Source organism: Neophocaena asiaeorientalis, unplaced genomic scaffold, assembly GCF_003031525.2.
Source record: "Neophocaena asiaeorientalis asiaeorientalis breed wild unplaced genomic scaffold, Neophocaena_asiaeorientalis_V1.1 scaffold449, whole genome shotgun sequence".
In the NCBI taxonomy this organism is placed as follows: domain Eukaryota; kingdom Metazoa; phylum Chordata; class Mammalia; order Artiodactyla; family Phocoenidae; genus Neophocaena; species Neophocaena asiaeorientalis.
The window spans coordinates 3,031,403-3,049,383 of record NW_020175027.1 but is presented as its reverse complement, the minus strand read 5'-3'; the positions used below and the strand labels follow the sequence as shown (position 1 = coordinate 3,049,383).

At 39.9% G+C, this 17,981-nt stretch overlaps 1 protein-coding gene across 2 annotated transcripts in view; it reads right to left on the bottom strand.

Moving 5' to 3' along the window:
* MELK (maternal embryonic leucine zipper kinase) overlaps positions 1 to 17,981 on the bottom strand; it is a 78,657-nt gene that overhangs the window by 40,103 nt on the left and 20,573 nt on the right. For both annotated transcript variants that reach the window (XM_024763019.1, XM_024763020.1), the window contains exon 8: positions 14,625 to 14,723. In XM_024763019.1, the coding sequence (XP_024618787.1) occupies positions 14,625 to 14,723 (99 nt within the window). The remainder of the gene's footprint in view (positions 1 to 14,624; positions 14,724 to 17,981) is intronic.

Sequence of the window (17,981 nt, the reverse complement as noted above, 5' to 3'; positions counted from 1 at the left end):
AGAAATCAGTCCAGCTTAATGGTGAGGGGAGAAACAGACAGTATAGATCACTCAGAATCCTAGAACTACATGACAGGCTGGATTTTGAATATGTTAAAGAAATAGTCAAAGTTCCAAGGAAGTGTTATCAACCAATTTATTTAAAAAGAAAAGGTGTTAACGTTAAAACAACTCACTCTGATTCAGCCTCTCTGATGAGAGCAGACAGGCTGACCTACAAAGTGTTTCCTAGGAAGGGCAAGAGCTTTCATTTTACAAATGACATTTAATGTTATTAAACTTTTCATTCCCCTTTATCTAAAGCACTCACTAGTACCCAGAGATACCACTCTTATTTATATCTTGCCTGGGCACCTTAACACTTGCCAATGTCAGATGCTGACAGTTTGTTTGTGAATTATAATAATGAAGCCTCTAATTTATTTCTCCTTACTATCCGTCATCCACCAAGCACTGAAGGCTCAGTGCTGCCTGGGCTCCAGGCCTATCCCTGGGAAGGGGGGATTTTTGGATGCTTCAGCCACCTCGCTGGGACTCAGAAGCGAGTCACAGTTGCTGCATGGCTGGCCCTGATCTAGTTGGTCCCACTCTCTTAGCTGAGCTTTTCCTTATTCCTGAGACCAAATGCCACTCATGATTCAAATCCTGGGTACCTGACATGTTCTCTTTCTTGGCAAACTAATCATTTGCCTGGTAACTCAAATACTGTAGCCTGCTTTTGCCAGGGTCCCATAGAAAGTAGAGACCGGCCTATTACTTGCTTACACTGATCAAAGGGTCATGATCTACCTGAATTTCTGATCACAACCTGCACAACCTCTAGAGTGTCCTGTCTTGCTTTACTCACTGGTCAGAACCTGCACCTACTCCAGTGGGTCTCTCCTCCTGCTGACTGCACACAAAGCCAGAACCTGGCTGCTTACTCTCTGGATACCATCTGCACTGGGTTGAATAGTGACCCCCCAATATTCCTGTCCACCTGGAACCTGTGAATGCATCCTTATTTGGAAACAGGGGCTTCTGCAGAAGTAATCAAGTTAAGATGAGATCATATTGGGTTAGGCTGGGCCCTAAATTCAATATGACTGGTGTTCTTATAAAAAAGGGGGAAATTTAGACACAGAGACACAAACACACAGGAGAGAACACCACATGAAAACAGAGGCAGAGACTGGAGTGATGCATCTATAATCCAAGGAATGCCAAGGATTTCAGGCAAACACAAGAAGCTAGAAAGAGGCAAAGGAGTCTCCCTTAGAGCCTTCAGAGACCATGGCCCTGCTAACACCTTGATTTTAGACTAGCCTCCAGAACTGTGAGAGAATAAATATCTGTTGTTTTAAGCCACCATCTTGTAGTACTTTGTGACAACAACCCTAGGAAACTAATATACCATCTATAAGAGTTTAACTTACTTGCATTACCTCTCTCCTATCATCACCTGCCCACCCCGAGGATAAATCTGGTTCCAGGTTCTAGACCTTTCTGGTCTGCTCCAACACACAGATAACAGGTCCATAACCAGAACTATGTAATAAAATAAATGTTATGCCTTTAAATTCAAAAACTACCATCCAAAACAAAAGCATTCTTAACTAAAAGTAGCAGAATTCTATAGAAATCAGATGTAAAAATGAATTTTCAGACCAAAGCACTGAATGACAAGAGCTCCACGTTCCTCTTTGCCTCTTATTTATCACCCCTTTTATCATCCCAACTTGAATTCACGAAGTATCTTTTAATAGATCCCCTGTGCTGTGCTGTAAGTTAGCATCATAGAAGCAATCCTATCTAGAGAGAGGCAGGGAGGATAAGTAAATGAGAAGTGTGGTGCTTGGCACACTGGAAACAGGCAGAGACTGGAGTCATACATTATGTTTGAATCCTAGTCTGCCTTTCATTCGCTCCTTGAGCTTGTACAAGTTATGTCATCTTTCTGACCCTGTTTCCTAAGAGTAGGCTCTGGAGACAAATTGCCTAGATCCAAATCCAGGGTCTACCACTTACTAGCTGTGTGGATGAGCTATTTAACCTTGCCGTGCCTCAGTTTCCTCATCTGTAAAAAGAAGTATAATAACAGTATCAACTCCATAAATTGTTGCTAGCACTCAATGATTTAATACATATAAAGCACTTAGCACACGCACAGAGTAAGAACTCAATACCGTCTAGTTTCTACTATTGCTGCTGCCTCCACTACTATTACTATTACTACTACTACTATTACTACTGTTACTGTGAAGCAAGTATAGTAATGCCACTTACAGGATTATAAAAGGAATGGAAGAGAATGTATGTGAAAGCACTTGGACCAATGCCTTGCACATAAGAGACAATAAATGTTTGTTCAATTTGAAATAAATAGGAGGGGAAGATAGGGCTACTCAAAAAGGTAACAGAGCAAAGATGGCATGTTGGCAAAGCCATGCATGCCAGGGTGCTAAATATTCAGTACAGTAAGAAAGGCTAGAGTCATTCTGAGGATGCACATGCCCTCTCAAAAGAGCTTTGCCCCACTGCAGCTGCCTCAGGATCTCAGCATTGCCTGGTAAGAACACATCAACTAGTCATGTCCTGCTCACATCACCTCCTGAAACATACCCACCCACTTTCTCCATTTGAACAGAACAGCGCTATAGAGTACTATAGACAAACAAAGCATGAGGCCTGTGCCCCATCACCAAGACCTGACATTCTCAGCTTCATTCTCTACACTGAAGTACTAGCAGAAATAAAGTCCAGAGCTGAGTTCTGCTGCCAGGCTTACCCCAACCTCTTATTTGTACACAGTACTTAAAAACACACAAAGCACTTGTACATATATTTTATCCTGTGCAGTAGGCAGGGATTACTAACTACATTACACAGATGAGGAAACTGTCTCAGCCAGGGAAATCAAATACCTGTTCAATGCTGTAAGGCACTGGTTCTCAACTGGAGGTGATTTTTGTCCCCCAGGGGACATCTGGCAGTGTCTGGAGACATTTCTGATAGTCATAATTTGGGGGCTGCTACTGGCATCTAGTGGGTAGAGGCCAGGGATGCTGCTAAACATCCCACAATACACGGTCCCCCACAACAAAGAATTATCTAGTCCAAAATGTCAATGGTGCCAAAGTTGAGAAACATTGTTATAGAGCAATAAAGGGGTAGAGACAGGACTAGAAGAGAGATACAATACTTTTTCTATTGTACCACACTGGAAGTTCTAAGGATACCTAGAAATAGACAGGGAGAAAGGCTCCTTATTTAAATACTGAAAGTATATATCTAAGGATCAAATAGAAAAGGCCTTGAGAGGAACAATTCTGCTGGGGAAGAGCATCTTCACAAAAGGCCCTGTGTTAACCAGGCCTGTGCCCCTTAACCCTGGTTTCTGCTCAATCTTTGGAGAATTCTTATTTATTTAAGGGCTGATTACCTTGCAAATGAGATTAAGAAACAGGTAATAGAGGGAGAATCCAAGTGGGAGGAGGAAAAAAGATCTGTGTGCTAATAAGTGAGATAATCCTGGGAATACTAATGGGCTTGAAATTGTTTGTTTTTTCATACAGTACTAAGAAAGGCAGGTGATCAACCTCTCCAACACATAATAATAGTACTGCAGTCAACCCTATAATTGTAAAGTATTATCTCATAAAGAGATAACTTGCTCATTTTCTTTAAAATTATAAATTATACTTGTTAGAAAGCAATTTTACTTTCAAGCTACTCAACTTTCATTTACTAAATTAGTTATATTTCCTTAATATTTGTGTACCCAGAACTGGAATACAGTCACGCTTGTCTTTGAATGCAATGACAGCAGATGAATATGCAACATTAATAAGATTAATACTCAGTCTATTAGTAACCATGCTGGAAACTGCAGTTTAGCATTTTGCTTAAAATAGTCAACAAACACAAAAGATAAACAAAGTCTGCCTCTTAAACAAGAGTTACATACAGTGTGTCAAATATTGCTGGGTTTTTCAATCAAACCAAGAACTGAGGGAAGTGTTATTCCCAAGTGAGGAATTTTAGAACATTCTAGGCAAAGATACATACTGCATGCAAGTGATACGACACCTTAATTAGATTCAACCAGCAGACTGTATTACACTGTGACTCGGAACAATAGTTCTGAGCCAAGATTACAATAAATTTCAAAATCTATAATGTGTGAAATTAAATTCCATAATAATGCATAAAAGTCCTAATCTGAATCAATTTTCAACTTGCAAATACATGAAAAACTAAAAAAAAATGAAATTCAGAGTAGGAGAAACAAAGAATATACAGTATTAGTAAATAATATTAATTAGGAAGGCTAAATCTCTATTGAACAAGAATTAGACATTTTCTACCATACTCATTGTACCGAAGAAACATTTGATTTACCAAAAATATCAAAACTTGGATCTAATATCTACTATTAGGATGTAACAAGTTTATATTATCTTGGGATAAGTCCCCTCCCCCAAAGGATTCATCCAGGATCCACTAGTGTACTCAAATAAATAAATAAAAGTAGAGAACACTGAAGTTTGTATGTTGGTACACTCACCTCGTATTGGTGAAACAGTACATTAATAATTATGAGCATCACGAATTCCCTGGAGGTCCAGTGGTTAGGACTTTCACTGCCATGGGCCCAGGTCTGATTCCTGGTTGGGGACCTAAGATCCCACAAGCCATGCAGCGCGGCCCGCCCCCCAAAAAATATATACATATATACTTATATATATTTATAATATATATTTGAGTTAGGAGCATTAATTCCATGGCTGCCATATGAATGTGAACTCGCAGTAATAGCAAATGAAGGCAAATAAATAGCATAGAAGTTTGGGTCCAGATAGGTTAAAAAAAAAAAAAAGCAAGCTTAGAGTTAAGTCAGTAAATGAGGAACACCACAGATATAGTGTAGCTTAATTTCAGTAAGGTAATAACAGTCACTTATTTTATCTTTGTGGATAAAACCACAAAATCTTGCTTAAGCGTATCTGATACAGGCTAAAAACCGAGAACACTTAGGGGTGGTCTAGATCTATTCAGTTGTTGTTTTTTAAAAATTTTTTAAAAATATCTATCTATCTGCCTGTCTATCTATCTATCTTTGGCTGCACTGGGTCTTCGTTGCTGCATGCGGGCTTTCTCTAGTTGCAGCAAGCAGGTGCTACTCTTCGTTGCGGTGTGCGGGCTTCTCATTGCAGTGGCTTCTCTTGTTCCAGAGCACAGGCTCTAGGCACATGGGCTTCAGTAGTTGTGGCACATGGGCTCAGGAGTTGTGGCGCACAGGCTTTGTTGCTCTGCAGCATGTGGGATCTTCCTGGCCCAGGGCTCAAAGCTGTGTTGCCTGCATTGGCAGGCAGATGCTTAACCACTGCGCCACCAGGGAAGCCCTCTATTCAGTTTTTTCATCAACAACTTGGATTAGAGATATTTAAGAAATGTACAAAATGTCACAATCCTGGCAAGGACAGCTGATACTACATGAGATCAGAATCAAGATTCAAAATATCAACAGAGGAGAATACTAGGCTGAAACAAACAAGGAAAACTGAATGTGAATAAATAGAAGTCAGAGAACTTAAAGCTATTCAGAGATGGACTGGACCTTGGAAATAATTGACTACGGCAATGCTTTAACACTACTGATAAAGAAAATGAGAACAAGTTGCTCTACCAGGGGTGACACCTAAATTGAGTAGAAAAACTGATGCATAATACCTAATATGAATTAGGAGAACTGGTAAATATAGTCCTGGTAAATCTGAAAAGTTGGGATGTCTGGGAACATTCCCAAGTTAATGGACACAAAAAGAAGCTTGGGATGGGGATCACTTTCTGCTCTGGGAGTCTACGATTCTCTTGAGACTAGCAACTACAGAGATAAGAAACAATATCTCATGGTGGTATGAGAACGGGCTCTGAGCTTGACTAGCTGAGTTCAAATCCCAGCTATGCCACTTACTAGCTATAAGACCCTGAGTAAGTTATGTAAGGTCTCTGCCCCTTAGTTTCCTCATCCATAAGAGGGGGACAATAATAGCAACTACCTCACTCACAGCAGAGTCTGGCAAATAAGAAAAACTCAGGAATGTTTAGTATTACTTTTGTAATAGAGTAAGAATAAGCAACCATGTGCAAGGGTCACAAAAATTTGAAGAACACATACTTCAGAATGCTCTATCTCCCTGGAGGAAAAAAAAAGGAACTGGGGGAGAAAAGCAAAAAATTCCAACAACAAAAAAAGACTGATGTAGATGCTCTAGGCAGAGGAGACTTCAGCACAACCCAAATAAGCACAGAACTCTACTTCTGTATATCTAGAGATAGAGACTCAGACCTGGCCTGCTGAAGGCACCTCCCCCACTTTCCACATCAGCTTTAGAGATTCAAGACTCACACAAAATTTTATTATTCTACTTTTTTAAAAAGTATTACTAGCAAACCAAATTCAACAGCATATTAAAAGATTTATACACCATGACCAAGTAGGATTTATTCTTGAAACGCAAGTTTGGCTCAACATACACAAATCAATATATGTGATAGACCACATTTACAGAATGAAGGTGAAAACCATGATCATGTCAGTTAATGCAGAAAAAACATTTGACAAAATTCAACACCCTTTCATGATAAAAATACTCAACAAACTAGGAACAGGAGGAAACTACCTCAACATAGTAAAAGCCATATATGAAAAATCCATAGCTAACATCATACTCAGTGGTGGAAGACTGAAGCTTTTTCTAAGATCAAGAACAAGACAAGTGGGCTTCCCTGGTGGCGCAGTGGTTGGGAGTCCGCCTGCCGATGCAGGGGACACAGGTTCGTGCCCTAGTCCGGGAGGATCCCACATGCCGCGAAGCGGCTGGGCCCGTGAGCCATGGCCGCTGAGCCTGCGCGTCCGGAGCCTGTGCTCTGCAACGGGGGAGGCCACAGCAGTAAGAGGCCCATGTTCCGCAAAAAAAAAAAAAAAAAAAGATTTTAACCAAACTTTCCTTGCATTTAGCACTCTAGAAAGGAGTAAATTAAGCTCCAACACAGACTCTTAGCTATTCACACATCTATAGAATTGTACATTATGCTACTTACTCAAGAGTGAGGTTTGGGAGGAATGATTTCTTGACAGAACAGTTAGTACTTTTCAATATGATAAATTCCCTGCCTACCTACCCTTCTGTTTAACTTGCTCCTAATGCCTGGGTATGACTTGAAAGAACGGAATGCATGCCTTCCTGCCAAGTATTCTTCTTACATGTGGATTACATCATTTTAACATCACAAATCAAGAATTATAGCCCTGTATAATCATTGCTATAAAGGAGATATAATTATTCTACAAAGTTTATAGTTAGTAAATCCACACCTCATTTTGTTTTACTAGGTATATATCTACAGGGTATATGGAAGGTAGACTGCTCAAAGTCAGACATCTTTATTGAGACTTTTGCATGATCAAGGCAAGTATTCAAAATTTTTCTTGGATAAAATTATTATAGTCATCCTTACAGATTATGAGATCTCACTTCCCAGTTCCCTGACCACCAGGGAACTCCCTATTACAGTCATCCTTTACAGTATAATGTTTTACTGCAATTCCCAAATACTCATCACCAAGAAATCAAGTATCCTTGGAAGACTCAATGTTCACAGAAGGATGTCAATTCCTGCACCAGTTATACTGACATTTGCTTTTGCCCTTATTCAGCTCAGCCATAACTTCAGTAAATTTCCCGGGAGAATAATCCCTAATTTACTGATATTCAATAACTTGGCTGAGAGGGGTTATATTAATTGAGAGACCATCTAAAGAATATGTAGAGTTGACCACTCATTATTCTTGATTGGGGGTCTTCAAAGGCATGTAGGAAGACACACTAGGGCATGGAAAGAATATATTAGGACTTTCATTTCTATCTAAAAAATAAGACAAAAATTAAGCTTTATTAAAATTTAGTATATGGATTGGCAATGGCACCCTCACTAGTCCCTACATAAACTACAGAATGAAGTCATTCTTCCTTGACTGTGACAGTGACACATGACAGGTGACAGTGGCTCTACCTTGCACCACTCTGTGCCTATTGTGAACTACTGTGCCCAGTTAAATGGATTTACAGATCATAGTATCTGGTTTAACTAAACTAAATCTTCACAAAATAGCCAACTGGTTTTAAAAGATTCTTGCATAGAAACCATAGATGAAAGGTTGTTTGTTTGCTACAAGCACAAGCAAACAACAATAACAGAGCTGACACCTTTACTCTTAGTGTGAGGCCATCAGCCAAAACACAAGGTTAAAAAAAGACCTAGGGGCTTCCCTGGTGGCACAGTGGTTAAGAATCCGCCTACCAGTGCAGGGGACACAGGTTCGAGCCCTGGTCCGGGAAGATCCCACATGCCGTGGAGCAACTAAGCCCGTGCTCCACAACTACTGAGCCTGCGCTCTAGAGCCTGCGAGCCACACCTACTGAGCCTGTGTGCCACAGCTACTGAAGCCTGTGTGCCGAGAGCCCATGCTCCGCAACAAGAGAAGCCACCGCAACTAGAGAAAGCCCGCGCACAGCAACAAAGACCCAACACAGCCAAAAATAAATAAATAAATTTATTTTTTTTAAAAAAGAGACCCAATAAGATCTAACAAGTGGTCTTAAAACCTGAAACTATCAAGACTATTTGAAATACACTTATGCACATTACTGCTAACAGTGAACCTCAAACCGAAGTACATACGGCTACGTTGTCATCACAATTACAAGATTTTTAAAAACAAGGATCCAGAATATGAAAACAAATCTCTACAATTTTTTTAGTGATGTTTAAAGGCAAGAAACAACAGCAAAGCAAATTCCAAGTGAATCAAATATTTAAATGTAAAAAAAAATTTTTTTTAAATGCTAGAAGGAAACATGGGAATTTTAAAAAATAATCTATGTAGGAAAGCCTTTCCAAATATGACAATGAAAGACTGATAAATTTGACCAAAAAAAAATAAAACAATTCCTGCATAGCCAAAAAAAAATCTTAAACATAGAAAAAGGTGACATACTATATTGATGGGATTATGGAGAAATAGGCATTTTCATGCTACTACTGGTAGTTGTATAAATTGATAGAACTTTGCTGGGAAGCAATTTGGCAATATCTAATAAAATTACTAATTTACATACCCTTTGACCCAGTAACTCTTCCAGGAATTTTCTTACAGATATATTCACAATGTACAAAATGACCACTTAGAAACTACTTAAATACCCATTAACCTAGGACTGGTTAAATAAATTAAGGTACATATATACACTGCAATTCTGTGAAGTGAATTCTATGAAAAGGTTCTGAGCTGGGTATGAAATGGTGTGATTTCCAAGACACATGTTAGGAGAAGAAGACAAGATACAGAACAGTGTTCGTGGTATGCTACCATTTGTATGAAAAATCTGGGAAGGGGGTAGCATAGATAAATAAAATATAAGATTCCTTATATATTATAAACTAATCTGAAAAAAAATACATAAAAATCTGATATACACTTTGTCACTGGGTAAATAAACAAACTTATGCCAAGAAATTTGAAAAATTCGACAAAATAGACACATTCTTTATGTTCAAAACTGATCTCCTTATCATCCCTGACCTACCAGGAGTCTTCTCCATCTCAGTTGATGGCAGCTCCAACTTTCCAGTTGCTCAGGTTACTCCCCTCATCCCATCCATCAGCAAATTATGTTAGCTATACCTTCAAAACACAACAGATTAGTCTAAACATATATCCTGACTATGTGGTGGCTACATGAATCTATACGTGTGTTAAAATTCGTAGACCTGTTACACACGAAAAATTATTTTACTCTATGTTAATTTTAAAATATATTTTTTTAAAAAAGACACCCTGAGGGAGTTCCCTGGTGGTCCAGTGGTTAAGACTCCATGCTTCTACTGCAAGGGGCAAGGGTTTGATCCCTGGTTGGGGAACTAAGATCCCACATGCCACGCAGCACAGCCAAAAAAAAAAAAAGATACCCAGAATCCAACCACTTCTCACTACCTCAATGACCACCATCTCTTATCTGAAAATTACTACAATATACAATATCCTCCTCACCAGTCTCCATGGTTCTCCTCTTGGCTCCTTGTAGCCTATTTCCTTCCACACAGTAGCCACTGTGGTCCTGATAAAATCTAAACCAGACCATGTCTCTCTTCTGCTCAAAACCCTCTAGTGGGGGCTTTTCCCTGGTGGCGCAGTAGTTAAGAATCCACCCGCCAATGCAGGGGACATGCGTTAGAGCCCTGGTCTGGGAAGATCCCACATGCCACAGAGCAACTAAGCCCGTGCACCACAGCTACTGAGCCTGCACTCTAGAGCCCGCAAGCCACAACTACTGAAGCCCGGGTGCCACAACTACTGAAGCCTGCACACCTAGAGCCCGTGCTCCACAGCAAAAGAAGCCACTGCAATGAGAAGCCCGTGCACTGCAAAGAAGAGTAGCCCCCGCTCGCCGCAACCAGAGAAAGCCCGCGCACAGCAACAAAAGACCCAATGAAGCCAAAAATAAATAAATTAAATAAATAAATGTATTTAAAAAAAAAAAAAAACCTCTAGTGGCTCCCCATTTCATTTGGAGAAAAAGCCAAAATCCTTGTGACAGCTACGGAGCCCAAGGCAGTTGGAGCTCCTGTCCCCTGAGACTTCATTTCCTACGGCTCTCCTCATTTACTCTACTCCAGTGGCACTAGCCCTCTGCCCTCCCTTGACTACACCAGGCATGCTTCTACCTACTAGCCTTTGCTCTGCTTCCTCTGCCTGAAACATTCTCTTCCTTGATAGCCTCTTGACTAACACTCTCACCTCCTTCAAGTCTTGCACAAATCTCACCTCTGACCACCTTATTTAATATTTAATAATGCAACCAGCCCTTCTCTTCCCTCCACACCCCTCCCCATCTGTTCTCCTGATTCCTCTTTACCCTGCCCAATTATTTTTCCAAAGCAAATATCATCTTTTAATATAATTTGTTTGTTATGCTTACTATCTTTTTCCACCACCACCACTATTTTTTCCCTACCACTACAATATAAACTCCATGAGGGCAGGGACCTTCCATCTGTTTTATTCACTGATATATCCCAAGCATCTAGAAAAGTGCCTGGCACAGATTAGGTGTTCAGTAACTAGACTGAACTTAAGATTTAAGAATTTCATCCTAAGATGAGTAAGCAGTGAGGGCACTGAGATAATGGGAGGCCAGTTCACCTAGGATAACACCTACAGCCCACAGGGTGAACTCTGGCTTGTAGTACTTGAGTGAAATGGAAAAGAAGCCACTGGAGAGCTTCCAATAAAGGGATGTGACCTGACTTACTATTTTTAAATCTTCCCATAAAGAAGTCACTGGTGGAGATGGACTTTCAAGCACATTCCATAACACCCCAAAATTCCAACCTTATACTGCCCCCACACACGCACACAAGAAAAGAAACAGTAAAAGGAAGAATACTCCCAATCAACTTTATGTAGCTAGTAAAATCTTGAAACCAACAACAAACAAAATAGTTCTAGAAAGGAAAACTACATATTAATCTCTGAACAAATTTTAAGTCCTGAACAAAATACTGGCAAACCAAATTTAGAAACGTATGTCAATAATAATAGCTAGGACTTCCCGGGTGGTCCAGCGGTTAAGACTCCACCCTCCTAATGCAGGGGGCCCGGGTTCGATCCCTGGTCAGGGAACTAGATCCCACATGCCACAACTAAAAGAGCCCACATGCTGCAACTAAAGATCCTGCATGCCGCAAAGAAGATCCCGCACGCTGCAAAGAAGATTTCGCATGCGGCAACAAAGATCCTGCGTGCCGCGGCTAAGACCCAGCACAGCCAAATAAATAAATAAATATTTTTTTAAAAAAAGATTGTTGGGCCTTTCATTAAAAATAATAATAGCTAACATTTATTGAGCACTACGATAAATGAACTAACTCATTTAATCCTAACATCACTATGTTATGAATACTATCACCCATTTTACACATGAAGAAGCTGACACACAGAGAAGCTAAGTAATTTGCCAAAGTCCACAGATAGAAAGTAGAGATCCTGGATTTTAAAAATACCAATGAGATTCTGATTTAACTGCTCCAGAAGTTGGACCCTATATTTTTTAAAGCACCCCAAGAGATGCTGGTATGCTGCCGGGGTTGTGAACCACTGCGCTAAGTCCATCAGCTAAGGCTTCCCCAGCCCTGAGAGAGATTACCTAGACATAGCCAGGGCAAGAGATGTTTTAGTGAGGATTTAAATATGAAACAAGAAGCAGAGAGGAGAAAACATGATTGGTAAGATCCTTTCCAACAAGGAAATTCTATGATCATGTGTCCCCACACCGTCTTTCTAGAATTCTAGAAGGTATAAGATTTCATGCTATAACACCAAACAGATCCAATTCTACTTCATCTTTGGAGAACCTTGTCGGTCAGTTTATTCTCTGGCATGCAGTACCCCCAGCAAAAAAAAAATATGGGAAAACATACTAGTAGCTTGTAATACTAAAGTTATTTTCAGAACAAAAAACAGAGCTCTACTTTATAGAAAGAGCAGCAAAAAGAGGGAATAACTCAAGAGGTCAACCTAATGTTTTTAGAAAGTGTAACTGGAAAATTGTTACTGAGCTGCCCAAAGACCAAGCCTCCTTCCCACTCCACATCTGTTAACTAAAGCTGAAACTACAAAGCAATCCTAACACTACCCTCCCTGTATCCTGTTGTTGACACGGGGAATGTGGCTCTGTGAGGTCAGGAACTGCTGTCACAGGCAGGAAGCAGAGCCAAGGCAACAACTGCTACCCTGCAAAGTTTAGGGGAGGCTTTGTGAGAAGAGATGGGAGGAAATACGGGCTGTCTTGGCTACCCCAGCAGGCTCCAGGAGGTTGGCCTCCAGCCCACTGCCCCATCCATCTCCCCTCCCCAAGGAGAAGCACAAGCACTCACGGTTCCCCAAAACAGTGGCAACAGCTACTGCTAACATGACTTCTCTTTGATCCTGTAGAATCAGAGCTCCTCAGCCTTCAAGAAATTGGAACCACTGCAATTCCATCACTTCCCAAAACTACCCTTGCAGTTTTGGCACTGATTTTAAAGCTTTTTCCAGGATGGGATACAGGAAAAACTATTAAGTCAAATAAATAAAATAACTGCAGATTGAGCTCAGTGCCCTCAGACTTGGTTGTTCAGTAGGGTAGGCAAAGAGCCAACTGGTTCTACCACTTTCAATTCTGTGTGCTACTTTCCAGAAATGAGAGCTGATGTAGGTAGTCTCCCTACCTAAAGGGTGTTAGAGACCTAATGGTCCAGCCACATAAAACTTCTGACCATTTCTTCCCACATTTCTCCCATCTTACGCCTTGGCTGATACTGCCTACCAGGCATGCTCTCTCCCACAACCCTTTCTGAAGTGCTTCTAACCTTCTTTTAAAGCCCAGCTCAAACTTCACTTACTATAAGATGTTCTCCTCAATCCCACACCCACTCCTGTATTAACTTCATTTAAGCTGTTATAAAATGGCACCCCTCACCCTTTCCCCTTTTTAGATAGCCTTGTATCTGTCTCCAACAAGAAATCTGGCAGACAATGATGAAGTTTCATAGATCTTTGTTCACGTCTTTCAGTATCTCATACAAAGAAGACCTTTAGGAAATATTTATTGAACAGTACGGAATTCAAGCCACATTCAGAGAAGTTGCTCTGCTGGTCTGACTTTGGCTTGCTATGGACACAATATGGTGCCCTTCCTCTTTACATGTCTTCTTTTGTTAGCTTGCTTTGAATATTAACTCTTTAAAAAGAATTTTACTATTTTCCTTCCTATATATGATTTTTGAGTTTTTTTAACTGAATATAGTTTACATAACATAAAATTCACCCTTTTAAAGTATACTGTTCAGTGGTTCTTAGTATAGTCACAAAGTTGTGTAATTATTACCACTATCTAATTCCAGAATGTTTTCATCAACCCAAAAAGAAACCCTGCACCCGTTAGCAGTCACTCCCCACTGCCACTCCACCCCTCCCCCGCCAGCCCCATAACCACAAATCTACTTTCTATCTCTGACATATATGATTTTAACAAAGCTTACAGTACTCTTAACTGTGCTTTTATTATACCTTAAAGCCAAATTTTACCTTCAAAAAGAAACAGTTTCTCTTATTTTAACATAACTATAAACAAAAATGTGATTTAACACAGCAACTTACTAAGGCATCATTTCAGGATACAAAACAAAAACTCTTACCAGAAAAATCAGCTTACATGTCTACTTTCCCACTTGTTTTTGTTTTGTTAAGCTTCTTACTGAAGTATAATGTTCATATAGAAAAGTACACCTATCATAAGGTATACTTTGATAAGTTTTCAAAAACTGAGTACAAGTATAACCATCATCCAGATCAAAAACCAAACAGAAGCCCCACCATGTGTCTCTTTCAGTCACTAACCACCTCCAAGAGTAACCACTATCCTGACTTCTAGCAGCATACATTACTTCTGCTTATTCTTGTACTTTTATAAATAGAAGCATATAGTTTGCAATATAGAAAACTTCTACAATGAAATTCTGTGCCTTGTAATACTCACCATAATCTTCTTGTACAAAGCCATAACATTATCATCATCAAATGGTAGAAAGCCACACATAAGTACATATAAGAGTATGCCCATGCTCCAAACATCTGCCTGAGAAGGAGAAAAAAATAATAATTTTTTAAAAATTAGAACGCATTTCAAAAGGGCACTACATGGAATCATCACAGAGCTGGAAAAGAGCTCAGAAATCTTCCAATTCAACCTGCTCCTTGTACAGTCTGAAGCCCAGAAAGGAAGGCTTGTCCAAAGTCACCCAGTCAATGGCAGGCCACCCAGGTAGGTCTCTTGACCAGTAACCAGTTCAGTTCAGAGTGACTAGTTCAGTGCACTCCCCTCTAATGCTCAATAGAAAATCATTTCTAGTTGGCTTGGATGGATTCGGCATGATAAGGAAGAAGATGAGACTAAGTCTCTGATTCTTTTTTAAATTTATTTAGGCTGCAGTGGGTCTTAGTTGCAGAATGCAGGATCTTTGCTGTGGCATGGGGGATCTTTTCTTTTTCATTTTTTTTTTTCAATTGCGGCATGCATGCGGGATCTAGTTCCCCGACCAGGGATCGAACCTGGGCCCCCTGCATTGGGAGTGCAGAGTCTAACCCACTGGACAACCAGGGAAGTCCCTAGGTCTCTGATTCTGAAAGACAAAACTATAGTACTACTGAGGGTTTATTACATATGAGGATTATGTAAACATGCATGAGGATATCAAAACAAGTCTTAAAATTTACTGCTGATAATCTGCAAATGTAACTAAGCTATACTGTAAAGTCCTCTCTATGTAGAGACACCTTAATAAAGTTCAACAATTGATTTTTCAAGGATCGAGAATAGAAATTCGCCTGCCAGCACAAATAGCCCTACAAATCTCAAAAGCCCAGAAAGGATACAGTAGAAACTAACACGATATTGTAAAGCAACTATACTCCAATAAAATTTTTTTTAAAAGGGGGGGGAGGGGGCAAGAAAAAACAGTCCCAGAAAGGAGCTTAGCCTTTACCTTAGGAAAATTTTAAGAGGTAAAAGGGCAGCATGTAGCATGTTTAAAGAAAAAAAAAGGTGGGGCGAAAGGACAGAGGGGAGAAATAGAGTTAAAATAACTTCAGCAGCATCACACATCTAGGTAGTACCTATACTAAATAACACAAATTTCACACCTAGTCCTGCCTACCAAATCGTATCAAATTATTAGGACTCAACTAGGAAGCCCCAAGTGAACAATTTACTTTCAAGCAAACACCAGATTTTTCTTCCAAGTTGCAGGAGGTCAGAAATTAACCATTTATGCCTGAAAGATATCAAATACTTCATCTATAAATTGAGTCTTGACGGCATGGCACTCCTGACCACGGTGTTATAGTCAAGGTAAAGAGACTACACAGGGAAGAGTGGGCTAACATGGCCTCATCAAATGCCATAAGAAGAGGTCAAAAGAGAGATTACATCTGAGGTTAAAGGAAAAGATGAAGAAAATAGTAGTAACATCCCCACAGAAATCTACAAAAGCCTACTAGAGAGAAAAAAAAGCAGAAAAAGTATTCTTCAGTTAATGCATCAAAGCACCTTCACTTCACTGTTTTGAAATGGATATGAGAATAAATGAATCAACTAAAACCATAAACCAAAGAAAATACAAGTAAATCTATAAGCTACCAACTGCCAAATAAGAAATAAATAACTGGGGGGGAAGAGGGGTTTGAAACCACTTCCTCTGAGAAATTACAAAATGAATTAGAGATGTTTATCATGGAACATTCCTTAAAGCATGATCTGGACCATAAGCAACAGAATAACCAAAAGTACTTTTTTTAGAATGAAGATTGCTAAAGCCCCACCTCAGAAAACAAAACCAAAAACTCTAAACATGCACAGCCCTGAGCTCTGCATATGTTAACAAGTGCCCCCAGACAATTCCTTGGTACACTGTCCTTAAGAAACTGTCCTAGAAGGACAGAAAGTTGAACTAAAATGGATAAGAAAACAAGATCCTATAGGAAAATCTTGATGCATTCAAACCAGCAGGGCCTCATCACCAGACCTCTAGGAATCTTGTGAGCATCAGGCATATGATTACCACTCCTTCTGGGAGACTGAATGGAACAGTGCAAAGAGTAGAGGTGTGCAGTAAGGCCTCACTCAGTTCAAATCTTGACCCATAGTTGCCAGCTGTGACCCTGCAAAGGCACTTAATTTCTGAGCCTCAATTTCTTCATCTTCTTTATCTTATGAAACAGAGTAACAGTATTCGCTCCAAAGGATTTTTGTGAAAGGATCTATCATGTGGAACCCTTGTGCACTGTTATGGGAATGTAAAATGTTGCTGCCACTACAGAAAAGAGTATGGCATTTCCTCAAAATATTAAAAATAGAATTACCATATGATCTAGCAATTCCACATTTGGGTGTATATCCAAAAGAATTGAAAGCAAGGTCTCAAAGAGATATTTGTTTCTATCAGCATTATTCACAATAACCAAAAGATGGAAGCAATCCCAGTGTCTACACACGGATGCATGGAAAAATAAAATGTGATATATACATGCAATGGTATGTTATTCAAGCTTAAAAAGGAACAAAATTCTGATACACAACATGGATGAAGCTTGAAGATATTACACTATGTGAAATAAAGCAGTCACACACACAAAAAAATATTGTATGATTCTACTATACAAGGTACCTAGAATAGTCAAACTCATAGAGACATAAAGTAAAAGGGGGCTTCCCTGGTGGCACAGTGGTTAAGAATACGCCTGCCAATGCAGGGGACACAGGTTCGAGGCCTGGTCTGGGAAGATCCCCCATGCCGCGGAGCAACTAAGCCCGTGAGCCACAACTACTGAGCCTGTGCTCTAGAGCCCGTGAGCCACAACTACTGAGCCCATGTGCCACAACTACTGAAGCCCGTGCGCTAGAGCTCGTGCTCCGCAACAAGAGAAGCCACTGCAATGAGAAGCCCGTGCACTGCAACGAAGAGTAGTCCCCACTCAACACAACTAGAGAAGGCCTGCTTGAAGCAACAAAGACCCAATGCAACCAAAAATAAGTAAATAAAATTGATTCTTAAAAAAAAAAAAATTCAAATTGAGGGACATTTTACAAAATAACTGGCTTCCTCAAAGATTTCAAGGTCATGAAGATAAAGAAAGCCTAAGGAACTCTTTCAAATTAAAGAAGACCAAAGAAACACAACAATGCGATGCATGATCCTGAATGGAATCCTGGACTAGAGGGAAAATATAGCTATAAAGGACCTTACTGGTACAATTAACACCATGTGAATATGAATTGTGGATTAAATAATTGTATCAGGGACTTCCCTGGTGGTCCAGTGGTTAAGAATCCACCTTC